We start from the raw sequence: 25,055 nt of genomic DNA on the forward strand, positions 1-25,055 counted from the left end.
GGTGCTTATGGGAGAAACTGGTGTCTGCTGTCAAATGCATCATGATAAGCAGATTGAAAAAAATCGGTGAGAGACTGAATGCTGTAGGACTTTGAAAGGCAAGATGGGAAGTACAATGAAGTAAAGTATTAAGGGGAGAAATAGCAAGACTGAGAACCTTACTGCTTGAGGGATGCAAAAGGAACATGAAAGGGAGCATAAAAATCAACTCTGCACTGGAGGAAACCTACCTATGTCTTTAAATGTTTTGGGACAAATTCTGCAGTCACTGTTTCAGTAGCTTTCTGAGTTTGAACACTATCATTATAATGATGGTATTTTACGAGTAAACTCCGTGTATTCAGAGATTGCTTAATTTCATCATACTTGTCTGTGTTTTTCAGTTACAATTTAATTTTGCAAAGCCTGTGAACAGTTATGTCTTGTTAACATTCTGTAATGTTGAAGATAACCTCAAACCTGATTTTCATATGGAAAAAAACAGTTCCTTTTGTTTAGGACTTTATTTACATTTTTCCTTTGCTTCCTTATTTGGCTTTGTGTTGAACTGAAATAACTTCAGCTGAAGGGAATGGTGGCTGTCTGCTGAAAGACTTACTTCAGACATAGAGAAATCAGTGAATGATTTCTCTACTCATTGGGTAGAGAAAGCTTAGTCATGACTAAATTAAATTCCTCTTTTCTTCATCGCTGGAACGCTCCTTTCCATTTGCAACTGATGATCACTGGCTTGCTGTCACTGATGGGAACAGTTGCACATTTTTCCTGTTGGAGTTTATTCATTTGCCTTTGCTGTTACCCTGCAAAGATAACCTGGTGTGGATTTTTGTTTTCTTGTTTTGTGTTCTGTTCTCTCTACAGAGAAGAGACTTGCATACCTGCTAACATTTTCATTATTTTACTTCCAAATTTGCATTGATACCTGTGTCATACATCCTTACGGTCCGGTGGTCTTGGAGAGAATTTATATCATGCTAGCTAGAGGTTGGGGGACAGGAGAAAGGATTAATGAAGTAGACCATGAGCTGCTATTTTACTTCGTTGTGAAGTCCAACTGATTCTGGTTTTAGGAGCATCATCACTTTTATTTCTGTTAGTGTTTTCTGGTCCGTGAATAATACAGTGACTGGGTAACGTTAAAACCCACATCAGTCAAAGTATTTCCTGTTTTCTCGTCCTCATAGTCCTTGGCAACCTGCAACTATCATTTAGAAAAAACAAGATGTAATGGAAAATAAAGCTTTTAAAAATAAAGAAGCCAAAGATGGTGTGGATGAACTTGGGTGTAGGCCCTCTTAGCAATCGTTAGTTGGGTTGATGGATAGGGAGGAGGATTTCAAGAGCTTTTATATAGGGGTGAAAAAAGCTTGCAAATCTGAGAGGTTTACCTTTCAGTATTATGGGATAGAGACAGCAAGCAAGATTTGGAGAGTAACCATATTGTAAACAAAGAAGCTGAGGATAAAACTATGGTAAGCTTCTTTAACAACTCTGCCTCATTCAGACACAGCATTTGAAAACTGTGAATGGCTGTTGTTTCATCTTCTACAGAGGACGTTCAAAGACCTTTAAATCCCCGGAAGGTGAGGGAAAGAAGGCAAACTAGGGAAGAAGCAAGTAGGGGAGGAATAATGTATCTAATCTAAAAGCTTTCTGGAAAGCCGTGTTTTGAATAACCAGTGCATATTTATGCTCCTGTACTTACCCCTAGGCAGTTGGTCCTCTCTTGAGTGGCTGTGAAATTCTGATTTTGGCTTCCTCTGAGAGAGGCCATATCAACAGCTAGAAACTACAATCAAGATGATCCTGTTTTTCTCCCTGTACAGGAATCCTAGGATTCAACATGTAATTCCAAATGACGTAGACCAAGCCAGTGTTAGTCAAACCAAACCATATGCAGCAAAAAAATGCCACGTCCATGCTTCTTATAATGAGATACAGCCTCTACTCTGTCTGCTGAAATTACTTCTTTTGCGAGTTACTAGAGGGGTGACCTCAATTGCTTGCTAGTCTAGGGTTTGCTTCAGCGTCATCTGAAAGGAGTGGTTTTACCAGATAAATGAATCACTACTATTATTACCTTCCACATCTGAATTTTCTTTATAGTTAATAAATCTTGAATTTCCTTTATCCTATATCAAGTTAGAGTGATGCAAACATTCTCCCATTACCAATAGTGCAACTTGTAAAGGTGTTGAAAGAAGACAATGCTGAAGTATTAGTAGATGCTAGTAGAAAACTAAAGATGTTTCCTGGTTTTTTTCTTTTTGTTAGCAGTGCTGTAAACACTTCACTATCTTGTTAAATGCTGGGTTCTGCTCCTTTCCTGTTTGGTAGTAGCTCAGTCTCCAGTCAGAACAATAGTTCTTTCTCATAGCCTTAAGAAGGAAAGTGTTTGGGAAAAACAAACGATTTGAACACTCTTTATTATTAAAGACACTGCTTTTATTGAGGGCTATTGGAAGTTTATTTTTTGTGAATTCTTCTACACGTGAACTGAAAAACTATTTGAAAATATTTTTAATATGAACCTGTAACTTCTAAATTGTTCAATTTTTCTCTTTCCATGGTTTTATCCTAGCATCCGATAAGATGTGAATTTTGGCATGGGTTTAGTTTTAGGAAGACTTGGAGAGGCAACCGGAAAGTCAAACCTTTGCTGCTCAGTATCCTTAGCTCTGAATGGCAGGCAGTCTTCTGTAATTCTCTTCACTTCTTCATTTCATCAGCTTTTACTGTAAATGTAGTTTATAACTCAAGATTTTCTAAAACTTCAATGTGATCTATATTCCATAAGTTTCTAATTTTTCTTTGTTTCATAAATAAAATGAGTTAATATATTATCCTGCCATACCCTTACCTCTGGCAACAATGGAGTATTCCTGAAAGCACTTTCCAAGTAAGCTAGCTGTCTACAGTCTATGATAATCAGCTGTAATGGCACATAGGCAGCTGGTTTGCTAATCCTTTGATTGCAGTATTAGTTTGTCTCAGAGCCTGAAAACCTGTCTGATCCTGCAAACGTGTTCAGTGAATATTGTAGAATAAATCATATCTTGCCTTAAGACTCTAAAACACATATTCATGTTATTTTCACTGTGCTCCTGGGTTTTTCCCTTTCTTGATATCTGTGTTTATGTTAAAAGAAAAAGCCCACATGCCTGTTCTAAAGCTTTTTAGCAAAAAAAGAAATTGAACTTAAATTCATTTCACATTGGCAGGATTTGTCTTCTAATCACCAGAAATTGTTCTTATCTGGCTTATCACCATGTCAAGTAATTCAGGCGCTGATCAGGATCTCTTATTCAGGGAAAGATTGCAAGTAAGATTTGCCCTATACAAATCTATTTAAAAGAACGGGGAACTTTTTATCTATGTGTATCATATCTAAAATACCTAATATTCTATACAACACTTTATTTTTAAAAGAAACATAACTTTAATAATGCATGTGCGAACATGAGTTTTTCCATGTTAAAATTTAATTTTCATAAATTAGAGCCAGTTTGCTAGAAAAATAAGTACATGAATTAATAAACCTGGTCTGAATTCCTCTAAGTTGCTATTTAAATGTTTACTGCAAGTTATATTACTTTCTATTGCTTCTAGTTGAAATTAGAGAGATTTACTTTATTTAGTTCATAAATGATACTGTCAGCTACAACTGAGAATGTTTCTTGATCGTAAGGGGTTTTTTTCTCCAGACACCTAAACCAGCTAGCTACTATTTGTTCAGTGTCCCTATGATAAATGTACGTAACACTTTGTGATTTTGAAAGACAAAGTATTTCAAAAAAGGTGAAAGCGTAGCGGAAGAAGAAGCCTTTTTACTACTAAATTCTGCCATTGTGAAGCCTCTGGTTTTTTTTTCTTTGTTGGATGAAATTTGTCTTTGTTCCTTCCTTATTATTCCCAAATGTCAAGATGCTATTTGTGCTCATTTCCTGCCATTGAAGCATGTCTGATTCAGAAAAAAGTGTGAACTCAAAATCATGAGAGTAACGTGTACAGGGGGAAGCCCCCTGCGCAGTGTGGTTCTGTGCTCACCTCTGGAAGAGCTGGTTGGTGGGTTAGGCTTGCTAGTGATCTGAAGAACCTGATGGTTTCTGCTCATCCTATCTGTTTTGTCTTGTGAGATGTTTTAACCCGTGCTACCTGGCGTGTTGGGTGAGGAGTTAAGATGGTCTTCCAAGCATAATTGTAGTCATCATCTTCACTTGTGTGATGCAAAATGTTAAGCAAGTTGATTACAGTCTTTGCTTTGAGTGTCTGTATTTTGGGAGTGCCCTTTTCCATGTTTCCTGTCATTAACATCAACAAAGATAATTAAAAACAATCTTGTACTGTTTAAAATTACTTTTTTTTTGTTTTGTTTTTGTTTCCTTGTCCCCAGAAGTTTGTTTCTTTGGTGTGACGTCGTATACTTCAGTACATGAATGCCAGTCATTGAAACAAGCGTGTTCAGTAATTTGGGCTTGTCTGCATGTACTAACCATACCCTTTTTAACTGCATAAGTTTAGAAACCAGAAGTTAATGAAGAGCTTGTCTTGACTAGACACTGATTTTTCCGACTATACAAAGTTTGCAGGAGTTAGCTTGTATCACCTTTTTAGCTGATGAAGTTAGTTTTGGTGCAGCAAAGATTTAAATGGGAAAGAATGCATGGAGAAAAAGATATGAATTGATTTTTAAATAGTCCAAAGCTTTGCCCATAAATTTCTAACCATTTAAAGCACTGTACCACCAAGAAATGCATGAACAACGACCTCTGTTCAGTGAACTGATAGCCTTGAAGTCTAGCAGAAGCAAAAGTCAACATTTTCTGGTTTTGCTCAGTTCAACAAACATCCATAAATACCTTTAGCTCACAGTTCTTTCCATACTTTCTTTCTGTTGTAGAACACAGTGTAGGAGTGTTTGAAGTAGGTCACAAGTTCTTGCAGCAGCAGCCAGTCTCTTACTAGTCCTTGATAATACTCTGTCCTCTGCATGAATTGGCTTTTACCTTACACTGGCTAAATTAAGGTGCCTAGGGAGCTGTTGTGTTGACTGTGCTCTTGACTCGAGGTGACAATGATTTGTGGGATATTGTGGCATACCATTAAATACCTTGATGATAAAGGCTTACAATGGGTTTTGAACTTAAACATACATTCTTTGAGGCATTCTGAAAAGGCGAGAGGCCCAACATGAAGTATGTCAGGGTGGAAGCTAGTTCCTGCCTTTTGCTCCTTTTGTCATTTTTTTCAGAGTTTAAGGTTCCCAAGCCAAATAATTATGCTTCTGCAGGCACTCAAAAGATAATAGAATGTATATTACTGATGGTAAAACATGATTATGATTATTATTTTGGAACTTAATTTCCTTGCAGCTTCAGATCACAGAATGTTTGCCAGTTTTCAAACGTTTCAGCGTATTGCCAGTAGTGTAAGCTTCCTAAAAATGTTTATGGGAACAATTTTTGTAATATAATATAAAGGACAAGCTGTAGGGGTGCTATCTTTCCCGAAATCTAAGCTACTGAAGAGTTTTCAAGAAAACATACACAATAGAAATGGTATCCCTGCTTACTAGAGAAGGGAGTGTGTTACATGTGGTAGGGGAATATCCAGTAACAGACATTCTTCAAGGGAATCTAAAGTAGACTCTGAAATAACAAATTTTGCTCTGGGAAGTTTGTTACATCTAAGTTTGGGGAAGAAATACCACATCACTAATTCGCTTTACTTTTGCTTTTGCTGCAGTTTCCTGTGTTATTCCATGCAGATACTTCACTTTGACAGCCCAGATAAACAAAAGCCAGACGCTCATACCCAGAAAAAAAGGTCCCTGAACTCCAGTCTAGGGCAAAGATAAAGAATTTGGGCTTTTCCAGTTCTGTGAATAGACACTGGCCTCTGGAAAAGATTATGTGTGACTAAGGCTGTGATGACTTCTGTTCTGACATAATTGCTAAACAGTAACATGAACATCCTTATTTTTCTCTGAATGGAGATGCAGTTGTTAAGGAAGTGAATAAATAAATAAAAAAAAAAACTATTGGAAAAATGCTAGGTTTGTTTAAATCCTGCTATATGCATATTCATGCTTTCAGAAGGTTAAATGTAGGCTTGGATTTTTCCAGGAGACCTCGTGAAGTTGAATGTCCAAAATCTCAGCGAGTCAGTGAAAACTAGTTCTTTCTTTCCTTATGTTTTACCAGAAATCTGGGCTTAAATGACCCTTAGCTTGAGTTGGAGTAATAGTTAAATGAAGTGGAAGGTGTACTTTAAAGCTGGCTTGCAAATTAATTTTTGTGGCAAATGTATAATTTTCTTTTGCCCAACATCATGAGTCTGTGAGTAGATTCTGATCTGATTCAACTATGTGTAAAGACTGGAGTTCCTGTTTGCTCGTGGGGTCAAATAGCAATCATTTCATCTTGAGACAAGCAGACGGTGCAAACTGGACAGTGATCTGAAGCTGCAGAGATGCTTTCTGCCATGTGAATCCACACAGAAAATACTCTCCTTTAACTTTATTAAAATAGTAGAAGCTCTAAGGTTATCACACAAAGCCAGCATTTGGAGTCTAGAGTAGATGGGTTTTATACTTTGTATTCCACTAGCATATTTAGGTTAGATTCTAACTTAAGTAAGTGTTAAACATATTCCATGGTTTGACACTTTCATGATATTTAATGGTTTAATAATTTAAGTTTTATGCTAATTTACTTCTGGTTTCCAGTATTGCACTTCACAGCTTTTTCAGAAGGCTCTTTATGCTTGGACCTTTACATTTCCACAGAGGACATGCTGACTGGATTTTCCTTTGATATGGAATGTGAAGGGTTTGGAAATGACTTTAAGTTGAAGTCTGATGACAGAGACGAGCACTTTAGTGCCAACAAAGTGAATCTTAAAATGCCATGACATTTTACCATTTTTTACAACATTAAAACCCCCTAAACCTGCTGTAATCTCTTCCTGCAAAGCCTTTCACTGTTTCTTAAGTGAAAAGTTGTGTGATAAAATGTCGTCAGTCTTGCGTAATCGTTGAACTAAGATAATGTTATCATTTTTTAACAAACCAGAGCGAGGTTTTCACTGCTAGTAAGTGATATATTTAGAAATTTCATACTGGACAGATTGATAACCTTCCTCTACTCCCTGTTTGTTACACACAGTTTGTATAATGCTGTATTGTTAAAAATCAATGGTAATTTAGCATAGGGGAAAAAGATGGAAGGAAGAAACCTGCTGAGCTAGACAGGCTTACACAATAAAAACAAATGTCATTTTGGACATTCTGGAGGAAATCTTGTAAGGCAGGAGAAGAAGTTCTGATTAAGGGCCAAAGTAGAAGTAGTCAAAGGTCAGCTTGTTAGGGCTCTAATTGAGGCCTCAGGACACTTGGCTTTAGTTCTGTAGTTTGTCCTTCTCTGATCCTGGCTTAGTCATTGAGATATACCCTCATTACAGATTCAGCTTGAACCTCTTCCCTTATCGGTTGAAAAAGGGTTTATCCTCTTGATGTAAACCATGAACCAGTATTAACTCTGTTGGTTCAAATTTTCTTGAAATTCTTGAATTTTGTGTGGCAGGTTTAATGCTAGAACAAAGATGTTGCTAGCTGTCTTGGCACTGCATCTTGTGCTCTTGATTCTGGGATAATGAGTGACTCTGATGAGGCTTGCACAGCGAGGTGGTCTGGTTATCCTGTGACACATTTAGGAGGTTGTAGAAGTAAGGCAGTGACACGGTTGATGGGTGATAAGCTCAGGTATTTTTGCATAAAATCTGACAGTGTTTGGGGACTACGTAATCTGTCAGCTGCTAGCAGTAAATCTCTGCCATTCTGCTGAGGTCCTGCATCGCTCCTCTCACTTAAGCTGGGCTCTTCTAAGGTAATGCTTTCTTTGAGCGTAAATTTGGGGGAAAGGAGAACAAGGCCTTCACTAAAGAATTGGAGTTGACTATTTACTTTATGGCCACTCCATACCTCTCTATTTGAATTAATTCCAAATTTTAAATTCCTGGTGCGGTGAATGCATTGGGCAGAGGCATATAACACTATTGGCTGTGAGGGGACCATGTGTTGGTGGCCCTGTGGCAGTGAGACTGTGCTGAGAGGGTCAGTACATCCAAGGTGGGCCCAAGAGGAGTCCACAGACCGTGTACCACAGTGGTGCAAGGCAGCAGTACCTGGGTGGGAAGTATCAGCCTCATGTGAGATACAACACAGCTGCTATGTGATCTAGTTCTGTTTTATTCATTTAGTGCTAACAGAGCACTGGTACTTCAGAATGAAGCTGAAACACCAACATTCTAAAGTACTGTTGAAGAATACACAACAGAACAAGGTGGGTGCCTCTGTCACTGTTGGTAGTGTTTATCAGTAGATAGCAGTGTGTTAGAAAGGGAGTAAGGAAAGAAAAGATATTTCAGATTTACTTGCTTCCTTAAAGAAAAAAACTCAAGTATATCCATGTACAGAAAAAAGACGCTTAAATTTTCAAGTCTCATGCTATTTTGATAGAGAGGGGTCTTGTAATGACTGCAAAGTATTTAGTCAGCTGCATGTGCAGTCAGTCACTTTGAAATGGGTATCAATACAAAAAACCGTTTTAGTTTTGGCACTAGTTCTAAATCAAAGCTTGGGTCCGTGTCATTGTCAGCTTTTGAAACTGTGATGTTACGCAGCAAAAGCAGACAAAACCAAAATCTTCATCAATGAAGGCTAAGGACATACAGTACTGTAAACAGATTATTCCAGACTTTAACACTGGGTGTAAACTGTAAGGGGTTTATTGTCAAAATATGTTTTGCAGTATATCTAGAGGAACATGATATGTCTTAAAATGTAGGAGTTGTTTAACGATTGTGAGATGAAATAAACAACTTTTTATTAGAAGGAGGGGAAAGCTTATGATCACAGATGTAAATTTCTGAAGCATTTTTCTTTACATTCTTTCTGCTTTCCTGGACATTCCACTGTATTCTGTCATGCAAATTTCCATTCCTTCTTATCCATGTCTTTATTAATCTAGTGGTTGAGTTTGTGGATCCCTCCTTGAGGACTTCAAGCATAGGAGTTTGCTGTAAGGCAGTAGGTTGTGCAGTCTGCCTGACTAAGGGTTCCCTGGCTGTGTGTTGAGCTGTGCTTCTCCTGACTTCTTGCTCAAGAAGTCTCAGCCGTTTCTGGTTGGTTGGTTTAGACCTTCAAGCTCTCATCCTTAAGCTGACAATATATTTCTCTTCCTGACCGGTCAGTGCAGCTCTCTGCTGGGCAGTTGTTGGGTCAAACACACTAGAAAGCAGAGTACTAGAAGTGTAAATAGGTGGAAGATTACCAGCAGTTTAGCTTTTTCCTACCACTGTAAGTTAGTATTCACTGGGGTCTGTCTCTAAAAGAATGACTTTCAAAAGACGCCTGTTTGTGATACTTGTGTATAGGCATTTAGAAATTTTTGTAATTAAAGCCTATGAGGAGAAGATGAAAAAAGCAGCAGAGTGCTTGCAAAGTGACAGTTTCCTCAAGATTCTGTTTCTCTGTGCATCACACTAGAATTTGGCTATTAGTAGTTGAAAGGCTATACTCAAAGGAGCCTCCTGATGTGCATTACTTCAGTCGCCTTCTTTTAAGAGTTTGCATTATGAAGACACGTGCTATCTCATAACCCTGCCTCGAGGGTGATGATGTTTCCCTGTATTGTGTAAATAAAAGAGCTCCACAGAGAGCTGACAAGGCCAAAAGAAAACAGGTTTTGTGTCTATGGCTCTTCCGATGGAAATCTCACTAATTGAAAGGACAAGTTACAGGTAGAAAAACCTTGAATCTAAAAAAAAATCAGTTGCAGCCTAATGAGGTTCCCAGTTAAATGTATGGGGCCTGGATTTAAAGAGATCTCATTACAGGCAAACAAATGCTCAGAAAGCTCTTTCATTTCTTGCTTTTTTTTTTCAAGTCTTCACCTCTATGGTCATGAAGGTAGTTGGATGTAATTACCAACATGGTATCTATGGATGTGGTCTGTGATGCTAGCAAGCCTGTTCTTGTAGGTTATGTGCAAGTTCGTCTTCTGACTGTTATCTTGGATTCTTCTATTATGAATATAGTGTCACAAATGTACTGCCTGGCAGTAATTGTAAAGTCACAAATGTTTATTTGCTTATTATTTTTAATTCCAAGAATTAGAATAATTCTTCGTAGCATTTGGGTAACATTTGAGTCCCTTTTCCTTCCATTTCTCCTCCCTTCGCACTTGATGCAAATTCCATGTACTGCGTTGAATAAATGTACGGTCAGGAAGCGTCGATTAAGTACTAATGGAGCTGACTTCCTATGCTATTAATGAAAACATGACTCACGTTCTAAGGATTTGCAGTTGGATTCCTGTAACTTTTGTTATTTCTGTTGTAATTGTTTTCTGTAATTATGTTTTCCTAGAACACAAAGCGATCATTAGAGACCTGGTATGGAAAAAGCAGTAACAGCATATTTATTTGTTTAAACCCATCCTAGTACAGATGAATTGTATATTCGTAGCACACAAGATTTCTAATACAAGCAGTAAATGCATGTGTAGTTTTCTTTTGATCTTTTCTGTCCAGAAATCTCTTTAGTGGAGAATGAAGGCAAATACTCATATAGTAAACATATCTCAGGGTGGGTTTTGTAGCAAACCACTAAACACATCCACAGTTCGGTTATCTGTGTGAATCACTTCTCTGTTCCTGAGCAGTTGGAAATAGCAGAAGGGTTACAGGGAGAAAATATCGATAACATCATTCAAGTATTTTTCTTATAATAACTTGTTTTTTCAGCTTTTTTGTTGACGGTAGAACTGCTAAATGTCAGGATTGTAATTGTATCAAAACCTGAGCTATATGCCAACAGGAAATTCCTGAGGTCCTGGGGCTTTTTCTTGAGGCTGTGTAGTGGCATGGGGATGAACTCCATGCCCCCCCGAGCACTGCAGCAGTAAGAGTAAGGCACAGGGTGGACCTGGGACGCTACAAGCAATTCCCAGTTCCTTTATGATTTCAGGAAAGTAATTTAATGTAGCCTGTTTCCCCATTCTCCTTTTGGAATATGACATTAAGGTTTCACAACCTGCTTCAAGCTATGTTAATGTGCGTGTGGTGATCGGGCACACCAGTAATGGCAGCCAAGCAAGAAAGCTAAGAATGTTCAATGTTTGTTAGATTACTTCCTGAAGCACCCACACTCAGTTGTAATGCTGCTTATGTATTAAGCATATTTTTGAAACTGGAAAGTAAAGTGTATTTTTATATAAATATAGGTATAAAATGAGGTGAGTTCAATAGACCACATGTTGTAGACGAGGTCCTTAGTGCCATGGGTTAGTGGTGGCTTTGGCAGTGCTGGGATAAGGGTTGGATTGGATGATCTTAAAGGCCTTTTCCAACCTGGTTGATTCTGTGATTCTGTGTTTTTCTGGTTTATGATAGGGAAGTGAAGAGCTTGCCCCACTCCTGTTGTTTTTTCCATTGGTAGAACTTCTGGGAACGGTGCCTTCCCTTCTTGCCTTTGTTGGAAATCTCTGCTGGATGAGAAGACAGAAGTTCGAGTTAATTTCATTATGTTTTTATTGAATTATTTTTGACATAGTTTTTCTGGTACAGAAGTTCAGGAGGAATGGAAAATAGGCATTTCATTATAAGACCTTCATGATTTGTTTACTTTCTGTCTTTTTCAGTGTCAGCCTGCCTGTTCCTACTACAGCTGTCTGTAGTAGCAAACTTTTCAGTGGTGTGTGACATGTAAGCCTTCAATTGCCATTTGCTTGTTCCAACATCTTTCTCGTAGTCTTTCATTAAAGGTGAATTAGAAAAGACCTGAATGTATAATCAGTTCTATGTCATGAACAAATATAGTTCATTATGAAATTTACCTCATAAAGGTAATAAAAGTACCAAAAGTCCTTCTCGTATGTTGTGAAAGAAATAATAGAGATGTTTTCCAGTTTTGGAGGTAGCCTTTAATGTGACTTTCTCCTTTTCACAGTCATGATTTTCATACTTCTAAAATCACACTTTTGTCACTCACTGATTTAATCAGATAATTGCATTTAAGTAGAGTCAACTCTCCAGAGCTGTCCCTACCTCACCCCCACCTCACTCCACCAAAAAAAGTCATTGTTGCTCGTTTGATTCAACAGACTTCAGTCTTTGGGGGAATACATGCATCTTTGGCAGTTTTTCTGTTTGTTGTGCTTTAGACCTAATGGTGAAAGAGTCATTATAGACTTGCACATCTGCAGAGAAACTGCAGTCCAAATTAATTTTAATGATTTCACTGCAGTTATTTTTGTGATGCTTAACTTGTGCAGGAATAATGAGAGGGATAGCTTGGAAGGACATGTAAAAGAGTTGAAACAATGTGATTTCTTTTAGGAAGAGCAGGGCTCTGAAGGTACTTCAGTCTTGCAGCAGATGTCCTGTGAAACCTGTGCTGCCACTTATTTTGGTGCTAGGTTTTGGTTTTGTTTGTATGCTGGGACATTTCATGTCTGGGCAAATATACTGAATAACTTGATCTGGAAATGGCTTCTGCATTTTCACAGTTTGGATTTAAACTGCTGGTGTGTCTTGGGTCTGTGAAATCTGTAAGGAAGGGACTGCTGCACAGTGACCTCTTCATGGGTCCTTATTATCTGGGGAGCACTGTCTGCAGGGGCTTTGCCCATCATTTTTCTGACATGAGTAATAAATGAATATATCAAATGGATCAGCTCAAGAGCCTCAGTTTTCATAGGATAAATAAGTTGTGTATTTTAATTGTGCATGTTCATCAGTAAAGGTCTTAACATTAAGATATTTCCTTGGGTTGGATCTATTTGAACTGCAGGCAGACAAGAGAATCCAGTAGTTCCAGTCTTACCCTACTATTTCATCTGGCTTGGAGATAAAAAATATCATGTAGCCCAACTGAGGAATATATTTTTTCTGTCTAATTACTACACGTTGAGTATCTTGAGACCTCTGTCCTGCAGGAATCGCAATATAGTTGAGGTTGGAAGGGACCTGTAGAGATCATCTTGTTCAAACCCCTGCTCATGCTGGGTCACTTGGAGCCAGTTGCCCAGGCCCATGTCCAGATGGCTTAAAGGATGGAGTTTTTGGAAGAAGCAGCTTTGGAATTGGTTTCAGCTAAGTTACTGTAGAGAGCATTAATAGCTGCCCTTGCACATCACAGATGCAGAGCTCCCAAGGGACAGGTAGATGTATTTCAGCTCTGAATGCACCATCATAGCTGTTAGCTCCCATAATGACTGAAAACTGAATTAAGAGGTCATCCATGAGGAGCACATGTAAATGTAAATGAGCAACTGTATTTTGCCTGAAGGATGAGATTTCTGTTAGAATAGGTAACCTTTAGAACAGTCACCCCAGCACTTCAGTGTGTTTTTGTAGTAGTATCTCCGTTTCTTTTGGGGAAGGTTTAGGGTATACTCATCTGTGCTGGAGGTTGCTTTCAAGGCCTGACTTAGAAGTATTCCAATGCTACAAGTTTTTAGAGCTGATTAGTTTCCACTGACTGGAAGAAGGGAACCTGACTGCCAGATTCCCAGAGCAGGAATGTGACAAAGTCATGCAAAGAAATTGAAGCAGCTCATCTATTCTGTTGTTCTTCAAGAGAGTTTCTGGATGTCTGAATGCCCTACCCAATTTTCTTCGGCATTACAGCTTCCACAATGAACCTACAGAGGCCAGAGAGAAAAATAAAGTAGCTTTTGTTATGTGTCCCCTGTTCTCCAGATGTTCCATGCCATCAGGGAAGGGGCAGGGGTCAGCCGAGTATTGCAGTGGGTACTGCTCCCACAGGGGTTGTACTACTCTAAGTTATAATCGAAGCAGGAATGTGCAGTGATCAGCATGAAAACTGTAGTTGCTGGGTGAGTAACCTTTATATTTTGCTGGAAAAGTTTCCCACTGAGATCATCTGACATTAAATTGTGGCAAGTTAACTTGCATTTTTATTAGTTTGCTAGAAAACTGATACAGACAGGCACTCAGGTGGCGAGCAGTGGCTGTTGTACTTTCTCATGCTTGACCCTTCCTCCCCTCTGCAGGTATTCTTATAGGGCAACACATGTCTTTACATCAGAAAAGCCTTTGGTAGCAACTGCTATTTTCTGTACTGTATGGTTGGACAGCAGCTAGCACAAGTTAGCAACTTCTCTTTTTTGAAGTGTCTGCTGCATGTTCTTGCCTTCTAACCTTGATCATAAAGGATTTATAGAAAGGTGAGGAGACCAGAAAAGTAGGCAATTAAAGCTATCTATGTCCCTGCAGCACAGACATGTTACTTGTAAGTGCATTACTGAGAAGAGAACAGAAACAAGAGGTTTCTTTGCTTTTTCTTCTGCTAATCCAGAGGTTAAAAGACTTAACTTATGGAGGTCTTATGAAAGTAGACTTTCCTGGAATTGCTTTTTAGTTTATACTTCTTTTCTAACCACAGTTTTTTGATAAGGAAACCAAATCTCTATGGTTGTTCTATAAATTCTGGACTTCTTAAATTAATTTTCACAATAATGGGCTTATCTTGCAGCAGTTTGAGCATTCTGTAAACAACCAACATCTCAGATGACCTTAGTCCCACTCAGCTATCACACACAACTGATTTAAACCCCTTTGTAATGTCCCTCAGAGGAGATACGTTGTGTTTCACAAGGCCGTGTAATTCTGTCCTGTTCTCTCTTGAAAATTTCCGTTCTGTGATAATTTGTTTTCTCCTTTTGATTTTCAAAAAGTTAGTCAGCTCCAGGCCCCTTACAGCACTGGAGTACTGTCCTTTCATACATTGTTTCTTGGCCAGTCCCATGTCATGGAGCAGAGAATGTAGGACAGATGCTTCACGCCTGGCATACTCAGCTGTTCCTGAGAATAAAACTACTATGTGCGACTGGCAAGTACTGCTTGAGGCAGCATATGCTAGCTGTTAATGTGTGACCTTTTTGTCCTCAGTAACTTGACTAAGTGTATTCATTTAGAAAGAAAAAAATTAGATATGAAATTTAGGTAACTGAGTTTCTCAACGTCAGGCCGCTGCTATATAATAAATATATTTATCACTTCAAAACTCTAGTTCCAGGTGTAAAGTGTTAATTGTACACTGACTAATGTGCAGAGAGGTGTGTGAGTAGATAGCATGGACTGCTGGCCAGGTTATTGGAGTACATGGAACAGCAAGTGATTGAATTGCAGCAGCTTAAGAAGTTCCTGTCTCCTGAGCTGAGAGTTTTACCACCACTGAGCTGATACACAGCTCAGCTGATCACACATGTACCCTAGCTAGGTTATGCTATTTTAATTACTGCTTCCACAGAATAAACTGGGAGTAACTGACAGACTGCTTTTCTGGATGCTGCAGCTATCTGTGGTTGTCTTGGCATGAAAGAATTATGGATTTTGACTCCTTAATGAATAGTAACGGCCATAGAAGTGAGACATCTGTGAGTCTTTTGGTTTGTCTTTCTGTTGCCCAGTCACTGTGCAGGTGACACAGTGAAACACCATTAGTATTTATTTACTTTTTTTTCAGTAAGTCTGCCTTGCTGAAAGATGGCTTCTTTGGGGCCAGTGCTGCAGAATGATCAAGTAGATAAATCCTCCTTGAGGAGGTATTTTATACACAGACCATACCTTTAATAATTTACAATTACATATGCTATAAAGTTCAAAATCTGCTTTCCCAGAAGGCCACCTTGCATCTTTTTGTTACCAGTGCTTTTATGGGAGTTAAGGAACTGGATTAAATCTAGTTGCTGAGATACAGAATACAAATTCTTACTGTGATTGGAGTTATACTGCTGGGTAATACTAAATGCCTAGCTTTCCATGCATTTTATGAAATCATTCAAGGGAAGAATGAAGATATTCTATACCAATGTAGGATTTATTTATCTTGGACTTGATGCCTTTCTGAAGAATTTCTTGTTTGAATGTGTTTACTCTTCCTGAAGAAATGCTGACAGAGGTGTATTGGCATGTGTGAGTCCTTTCACTGAAGTGATATGAACAAAAATGTGTAACCATGTAGGTAAAACATACGAGCTCTTCAGACAGGACATTTGTGAAGTACACTGATTAAATATTCTTGTACAAATCAGAATATTTTTGGGGGTGGTTTTGGTTTTGTTAAAAAAAAAACAACCATTTTTTGAGATGATAATGTGTATTTATTATTGTACTCACTTTGTATGTTTTGTGATGTTCCTGCTGGACATTCCACAGGGAGACTTTATATGGGAGCATTGTTCCTGTTTACAGGCAGTGTTTCCTGGAACTGCTGGTCAATCATATGGGTTTTACTCTGCTGTTGGTATTTCTGTTGGTGGTCATTAATGAAGTTGTGTGAAAGAGCTCAAACTGATAGGTTGAAGATGTAGCAAAAAGAGATGGGTCAACAGAAAGATAGTGGAGAAACTCCTCTGAATTAGGTAGGCATGGGTTGCATGGCAGTCTGAGAAAGATCATCTTGGTTTAGGATCTGGAAACAATTAAAGCATGTGGTTGCTGAATAAACCAGGTAACAGTTGCTTAATTTACGCTTGAGAACAAATGATGCAGACTGTGCAGTGAAATTTTTATGCTTCACCTGTGAACTTCAAACACTTGCACATTCATTTGGAAACGTTTGCTAAAGTTTGGGATTTTTTTGTCTCTTTATGAAAGTAACTTCAGGATAGACCTTATTTTTATTTCTGACTGTTGAAGTACAGTTTAAAGAATGGATACATGTAGTTCAGGATAATTTTGAATATGTATTTTCAGAAGAGCTTATTCATACTTTTATTAAGGTTAATATTTTATGCAGAAAATCGCTGACAAAAAACATGTTCCTTTCTTTGTCTAAAGCTACACAGAGTGAGGAGCGTCTGTGTGCATTTAAGGACCCTTATCAGCAGGACCATGGAATCAGTGAGAGCCGAATCTCCCAGGAGAATGGCACAATTTTGTGCATGAAAGGTAGTACCTGCTATGGACTTTGGGAAAAAACACGAGAAGGAGACATACATCTTGTAAAACAAGGTATGTAACATTTCAGTGTAAGTGCAGTAGCTTTGCTGGTCTTTTCACTTGTTTGTAATCTAGCCAGCTGATACAAAGATGCGTAGCTGCAAAACTAGACATTTTGCTTGTGCCTTGTACAAATGCATAATTTTAAACTTCCCATTTAGCAATTTTAAATATGAACACACAGTTTGTTTGAAATAAATGCCTTCTAAAATAGATCAATGCACAGTTGAGTCGAAACCACTCAAGTTGGCTGTTACTTAGGCTGTCCAGAGGAAGATGGCTTTCTTGACTGTATCTCAGTATATGTATTGATTTAATGATAAATTTAGAAATGTGTCTCATTAGAGTAAAAATGTGTATTCAGATTGATTGGATGTTGATTTGCAAAGGAAATTGCAGCTATAGCACAAACTGTCCCATGTCAATACCGTCATTCACAGCTGTTCTGCAGGGAGGGGTGAAAGGTCTTGCCTTCAGAAATGGGTTTTGATTGCCATTCTCGGGCACTCTGTTCTTGGTTTCTTGGATAAGAGTTAGTGTAGTATAAGGCTTAATGAAAATTGTTTTTTACCAGTGCAGAGATCCTATGCAGTTGTACTCATTATTGTTGTTTCTTGTTTAATCTGTTGGAAGAAGCAGTCTGACTGCTCACCTCTGCCCCCGTGCTGCCTCTTTTCCTTCCAGGCATTTGTGCATAAATGATGCTTAACTGCTGATGACCATACTTGGGAAGAAACAATTGCTGCAGGGATAAAGAGCCTGCATCAACCAAGAAATAAGAGTCCAGTGATGCTGACAATGAGGAAGGACAGAGTTTTCAGAAATCATGCAAGAAGCACCACACTATAGATGCATTCTTGTGGCTTAACTTTAAGGAGGGAGCTAGGTCACAATTCCATCTAGACTGTGGGCCAGAAGCTGGTAGTATTGTCTGTGGTATCAGAGAAATGGGGAAAGGCATACTTCTGCTTAGAGACTTAAGAATTCAGGTTTTGACTTGTTGAGGCTGACAGCTGGATACCTCTGATACTGACTTTCAGTACTGCCCATAGATCTCCTTCGCTGTGATGAACTGTGAAACAAATTCTTCAGGTTTTGGTTTAAAAGGTGGTAGTGAAGTCAGACACGCAAATTATAACAGTTTTCACCCCACTCTAACATTTAATTAAATAATGGATGGGTTTCTAGAGGTGTGTTTAATTGTCCATGCAACAGGTTTAATTTTATGCCTTCTCTAAAAAGAATAATGTGCCTCTTTTTGCAGGTTGCTGGTCTCATATAGGAGACCCACAAGAGTGTCACTTTGAGGAGTGTATAGTTACAACCACCCCTTCCTTGATTCAGAATGGAACATACCGCTTCTGCTGCTGCAGTACAGACTTGTGCAATGTCAACTTCACAGAAAATTTTCCACCTCCTGACCCTACTGATACAACACCTTACAGTAAGTCAAATGTTTCCATCACTGTCATTTCATGGTTTAAATAATTTAGAGAAATATCTTTCTTTCATGGTACTGTAAAATGTGAAGTGTGCCTTTCTCATTTCTATGCAATGGAAATGGCAAACAGAACAGAGCTTTTTCCATATGAAGTTTATCACATTTCTATATTCCACAGTGCTCTGCAAAAACCGAGTTAAATGCTTACAGAAGAATTATTTGTATAGGCAGCTACTGAATGCAGATTACATTTTCCAGAATGGTCTCTAATCTTGGGTACTTTGGTATTTGGATGCCCAATTTCAGAATCCTGTGCGGATATTCAGAAGGATTCAGACTTGTGTTAAAAAACAGGCCAGTAAGTTCATTAACATTATGGTACCTTTGAAAAGTCTGGCGTGTCTATTCAGTCATGCTCCACAGATAGCTCTGAGCGGTGGAACCGGTCTTGTATCAGGCTGTTGAGATTCTCTCAGACAGTCTTACAGTGCTTTGAAATCTGACTTCTTTCTTTTGCATATCTCTGGTAGAGATTAACTTTGATATAAAATTCACAGAGCACTAGTTTGAGCAATGTAGTTTTCTTCCAGATTAGATTATCTGCTAAATTATGTATTATAAAATCAGCTTGGAAAATGGGTCCGAATCAAGGGATCACATCCCTTAAACTCCTATAACAGAAACAAGATTGTGAGTAGCAGACACACTGTTATGCTGTGTTCTAAAAATTCAGAACCTGTAAAGAAGCTGAGTTAGTGGCCTAACCTAAACATTTGGATAGCCTTCTGGAAATAAAAATTGTGAAAGAAATTGAATTAAGGCAGGTACGTAAATGGAGGTGCAATTGTTTCTGTATGGTGAGAGTTCTTTATCAATGGAAAGTGTATTGTGAAGACGTCTTTGACAGTGGCTATAGCTATAGGATGCAGAAAGAATCATTTGTGTTTAGGAATGATATTATTTGAATTAACTTTAACATAGTGAAGATACCAGTGCTTTCAAAAATAGCTGTAGGATGGAGTCCTTGTAAGCAATTTTAGTCAAAATGGGGGTTTGACATTCTAAGAAGAAGAAAATACAAGAAAGCAACTTTTTACTGGAGCAGTACGTACATATAAATGGGTAAAGAAAGTTGATAAGAAATGGTGCCTTTTGGTTGATAGTATTATTTGTAGGACCAGTAAAAAATCACCACTTGGAGTCAGTGCCTGAGCTCAGCACTGTGCAATGCAGAACAGACTCTACTTGGTAATAGTCATCTGGTCCCCAAATGTGACTGGAGTTAGTGCTGTGCAGGCAATTTAGGCAGGAGGGGAAAAAAGGTGTAAAGATAATTCCTTGCCCCATTTTATTTCCTCCAAATAGGAAGCCAGAGTTCCCACAAAATGATTTCTGCTCATGCTTCTCCAAGGGCTGAAATTACAAGCTGAATTAATCTAGTTATTGGCTGATAAGATCTTCAAATGATTTTTAAGTGGAATTTTTAATATTGAAAGATCTAACTTGACTTGCAAAGTGGTGGGGGAAATTAAACTTGTAACATAGTCCTTAATTCACCCAGCTGTAATTGAGTGCTGCTGCATACATTTCTACTGACTCAAACTGTTCTGTGTTATTGTGTCTCCTTCCATTTTCATAATACACAAATTTGGCTTTAGGCACAAGCATAAGCAAAGTTAGGTTGCTGCTTAGCACAGTTGTCTGTCTGCTTTGACTAGGTTAAGAGATGGAGATTGGCTGTTCCAGCAGCAAGCATGGCCTCATTTACCACTCTGGTGTTTTATTTGTAAAGCTCTACTGCTGCTGCATTTGACAGATGAGGCTGCTCCTGGCAGTGTACATGCCGTACATATGCAGCACCTGTGGAGGTAGAGGAAGTTCTAGGAAGCTGGAAGGGTGAAAAAAGAGGGAGGCTGTGGCACACAGACCCCTGCAACATTGATGGCCCCTGTTCCAGGCACTGGAGTCTCCATGGTCCCTTTTGACTCCTTCAGAGCCCATTTTGGTACTGTAAGGTTTAGTTTTGCCATCTCGACATTAAGGACAGAATTCTTGCTTTGGCAAAGTTCAGTTCTTATGGAATTGTTGGGAAGTTTTGAATTACCTGTAGGTGCCTTACTTGAGCACACTTCCAGCCTTTCTGTTATGGTTGTCAGAATGCTTTAAAGACACTAGTAAGTTTAGCTGTACAGGCTGTGTCAATCTATATTACTTTATCTTTTAGATTATTAAATATATTATTAATTAGATTATAAATGTGTAGTTTGGGAACGACAAAGTAAGGCACATGGCCTCCTAGAATTCTATGTATGATCCTGTAGCAGGTGTATGGTTGGTTATGTGAAACCTGATGAATTCAGCCAACAGATAACTAAGCCTTTGTAAAGGTTTCTCTGCTGATTTGCAGTAAAATAACCCAGAATAAAAGTTCCTGGAACAACAAGTGGAAATGGGGCTGTATTTTAAAAACTAACAGAACCTGAGCACACTGCTGATGAACCCGGTCAATTTAAACTTAATTCTTAAGGAAAATTGTAAGTGTTCTTTTAGAAGTATTTCCTTGAAGCTTTATGAAGGATCTGTAGCCAACAGCAAAATACTGTGTGGCCTCTTATGCTAAATCCATCTGGAAAAATAATGGAGGAATAGACAAAGTATTTTATACAGTCTTTTGGTTTTGTGTAGGACAGTTAACAGTTACGTATTGAAAAATGTAGCTAGACTAGAAATGATTCAAAAAGAATAAAAGTTAATTAAGATCTTAATACATTTTAGATATAAGAAATTGTTGTCATAAAATACAGCAATTCTTCTCTTTAATGTTACACTTAATTTTTATGTTATTATTGTCTTCCAGGATGTCAAAACATGTTTAGCTCAAAACCATATCTGTGTAGAATGGAGTATATTTTGATTGATGAAGTTCATATTGGGTCAGGGCATGAATATAAAAAATCCATCCTATCTTGTAACAAAACTTCATAAAAATGAAAAGTAAAATGAAAGACAAAGAGGTTCTTAAAACCATGGATTTGATCCTTACTGCTTCTTAATGTGCAGCTGGTAATTTAAAGCAATCGTACATCTAAGTAAGTCATAATATTCTTCTATCTTAAAGATAATTGTGGCAGATTTAAGTAGTTTTTGGTTGCTAGTCCCTCCAGCTAGAATTTTGCAAATGTTGTAGGATGGAGCATATTCTAGAACCCACAGGCTGGAGGTATTAAAAATGCAAAGGTTCAGATAGCTTGTTTCGTGATGCCAGGAGAAGTAGAGGTTGGAGAATGGTGTTTATTTCTGATCTGAAGATTTGCCTGTGGAGTTTGGAGCTGCTGAAATGTGGAAGTTAAAACAACCTCTCATTCTCAACCTAACCTTGCACTTCTGGTGAAAAACATACTTTGTTATGCTTTGCTAGTCACTTGTGGATGCATGAATTGTTTGTCCATCTTCTATTTTCATGAAAAAAAGAAAAAGAGAAAAAAATAATCTTAACTTCAGCCAGGATGTGTATATACCCCTTAACCCAAGCAAAAAAGGGCCAACTATGGCTTCATGGGTAAACATCTTGAGATGCCAGGGGTGGAGCATTTGCCACTTCTCTGGACGACCTGTTCCAGAGCCTTGCCACCCTCGCAGTAAAGAACTTCTTCCTTATATCTAACCTGAACTTCCCCTGTTTCAGTTTAAACCCATTGCCCCTTGGCCTGTCACTACAGCCTCTGAAGAGTCCCTCCCCATCATCCTCGTAGGCCCCCTTCAGATACTGGAAGGCTGTGTTCAAGGACAGGTTGGACACAGCCTTGGGCAACACGGTCTAGGGTGAGGCAACCTTGCCCATGACAGGGGGGTTGGAACTTGATGATCTTAAGGTCCTTTCCAACCCAAACCAGTCTGTGATTCTGTGTGTGTTTACTCTACTAGCTTGGTCAAATACTTATTTTGAGACTTAATAAATGTCTGCCTCTTATGTCTACAAAATGCTTCGTAAATTCTGAGACTGTGAAGACGAATTCATTAGTTCTACAATCACTCGTAATGGCCATTTAAATAGAATTTAAGTAGCTAAACAGGTAAATGATCTCCCTCGTTGGTCATAGAGAGATTGCTGTAATGAAACATGCGTGTTAAAATAACATCAAGATGAAAGCAACAAAGCCATTTTTAATTATTTTTTTCCTCCAGGCTGCATTCCTGGCACTGCAAATAAATTAATCTTGCAGCAACTGAGTGTTGAGAATATATTTTTGTGTGACAGGTGATGTATTTGCATGATATATGGAAAAAATCCTTGGCAGCAACAGTTGATGTAGGGTTTTCTCCTCAGAGCAACAAATGGTGACTGTAATTTTTAGAGGATTTAGGGAACTTACATTAAATAAGCGCACTGAGGTTCGGATATAAAGAAACTGCTTCATACAGCAGAGGAAGTTGGTTTTCTTTATTCTAAAACACTGATAGATGGGTTTATCTTTCAGTGTATCATCTGGGCCGGTGTTTTACAATGTATGTAAAACACTGGTTTATCTTTGAGTGTATCATCCTGGCCTTTCTTTACCAGCCTTCTTGCTACGTATATAAAACAGGTCTATAAAAGTCTGTCTTTAAGTGCTCACTGAATTCTGTGGAAACTTTGAGGAAAGCTACCATTAAAAAAGAAAAAAAGGGGGGTAATTATTAATACATGTGTCTGAGTCAGGTTAATTAAGGTAGTAATACACAGTTTTCATTTAACTATTGCTTCTGAGAGGCAGCAGTTAGATTCATGTTGTTGTGGGCACATGGCCCAATCTAACTCCCACTGAAGTTGAATGAGATCATGTCAGGCTAATTTTGGAAGGTTGTAACCCTCTTCTCACTCTCAGTTGTTATCTTGAACTGCTTTTTTCCGGAGAGCAGCATCCAGTATTAATTTATAATTGAAATGCATTTACTTCAGCTGGGTTCTGCTTGGAGTACCTCATCAGCCCCACGTTTGAGCTGATCCTTCATTTCTGGTCTGCCTAAGCTAAGAAAATGCTAGGTAAATAAGCATTTTCCCTTATTTGCTCTACTTTTTTTTTTTTTTTCAGGTGATTTTGATGCATAGCAAAGGGGAAATTACAGACCTTTGCAAGGTGACAGATCTGTCTTGAAAGATGGAGGCAGGGCTGATTCATGCAAGGGTTATAACTCGTACCCTTGAAATGAAAGGGAGTCAGTCATGCAGATCTTCTCTTCAGTGAAGAAATAAGGTCTTATATGTCATTAATGTACCATAACTATATTACCATGCAGGGGAGGAAATGCTGAGACAGTTCTTGCAACCAAGGAAAGGTGATAGTATTGCGAGTTAATGTAGGGAAGAAAAAGCAGATACGAAAATTGTTGCAGGGAGCAAACAAAGTATTAAAGCAATTAGCTTAGAAGGTTATATAGAAACTCAAGTGATGAAAGCCTTAGTTTCTGTAGAATTAGTGGAAGGGTTTGCAAGTCACCCAACTAGTAGTGGTTGTTGAGTAACTTCAGTGATGCTCATTAGAAATAGATCTGTCAAAAGCAGAATCTCTTAAAAGATTGTTGGTAGCAGCACTTAATGTCTTAACTTCTAAGACATCATAGTCTCCTGAGATTAATCTTGCATCTTTATTGAATTTAAAAGTAAAGCTTTGATGTGCACTTGGAGTCTGAATATTAAATGTTAGCTGGGAACGCAAAGCCTACGTGGACAGAAAACTGGACATGTACATTTTTCTCTTACAGAAACATTTAATCAGGAAAGTGAAATTGGAATTTTTTACTTGAACTGAGATTGAAAGGTTTCGGAAATGTTTGAAATGTTTTGAAATTTGTTATGCACCAAACCCACAAAATGCTAAAAACTGGGTTAAATAAAATAATAACAAACATGTTTATTTGAAAAAGTACAAAACATTTCAGATAACATTTTTACCAAAATAAACCTTGGGGTTTTATGGGTACATCCCCTGTTGCTTTGTCAAACTGCTGTTTGAGTGAACTTGGTAGGAGAGGTGTACAAGGTAACTGCAGAGCTGTGCCAGCAGAGATTAGTACTGTGTTATAACCCAGAGGTCTGAGAACAAGAGCCTTTGCAAAGTTCTGTCAAAAATCCATTGGAATCTGAAAAAGGACTTTTTGGATGCAAGGCAGGGGGAATTTTGTCTTTATCTTGACATTGCAGTAGTGTGTTTGTGAAGTGCTGGAGCTATAACTACTCTTTGTTTCAGAGGGCTAAAAATATTTTGCTTTTAGAGTCCTTAGGGATCTCAATTCTTGAAGTAGATGTGAACATAACTTTTAGCTTATTTGATAAGATTGTCTGATCTGCAGCTTTGTCATCTCTGAAGTGTCCTGCATACTTCTAGTACTACACAGCAAATATTTCAGTTGAAGGCCTAGAATGAAGACAGGAAACATCCGTATTCTGAAATATAATAAGCGATTTTTGCCACCATCAGTAATAGCAAAACCATACATTTTAAGCAACTAATATCTGTAAATAGGTGATTTGCAGTTCTTGAGGCACTAATTTGCATCCCTGCTGGCAGTCAGTTGCTTATAGTTAGTATGTTTTATGCCCTTC

At 38.3% G+C, this 25,055-nt stretch overlaps 1 protein-coding gene across 3 annotated transcripts in view; it reads left to right on the forward strand.

Annotated features, from left to right (window-relative positions):
- Positions 1-25,055, forward strand: part of BMPR2 (bone morphogenetic protein receptor type 2) — a 110,141-nt gene that overhangs the window by 38,253 nt on the left and 46,833 nt on the right. For all 3 annotated transcript variants that reach the window (XM_061378029.1, XM_061378037.1, XM_061378020.1), the window contains exons 2-3: positions 16,870-17,043; positions 18,296-18,475. In XM_061378029.1, the coding sequence (XP_061234013.1) occupies positions 16,870-17,043; positions 18,296-18,475 (354 nt within the window). The remainder of the gene's footprint in view (positions 1-16,869; positions 17,044-18,295; positions 18,476-25,055) is intronic.

This window comes from Neopsephotus bourkii, unplaced genomic scaffold (assembly GCF_033783945.1).
Source record: "Neopsephotus bourkii isolate Nb327-2 ecotype Australia unplaced genomic scaffold, CSIRO-AGI_Nbou_v1 NB_196, whole genome shotgun sequence".
NCBI lineage: Eukaryota > Metazoa > Chordata > Aves > Psittaciformes > Psittacidae > Neopsephotus > Neopsephotus bourkii.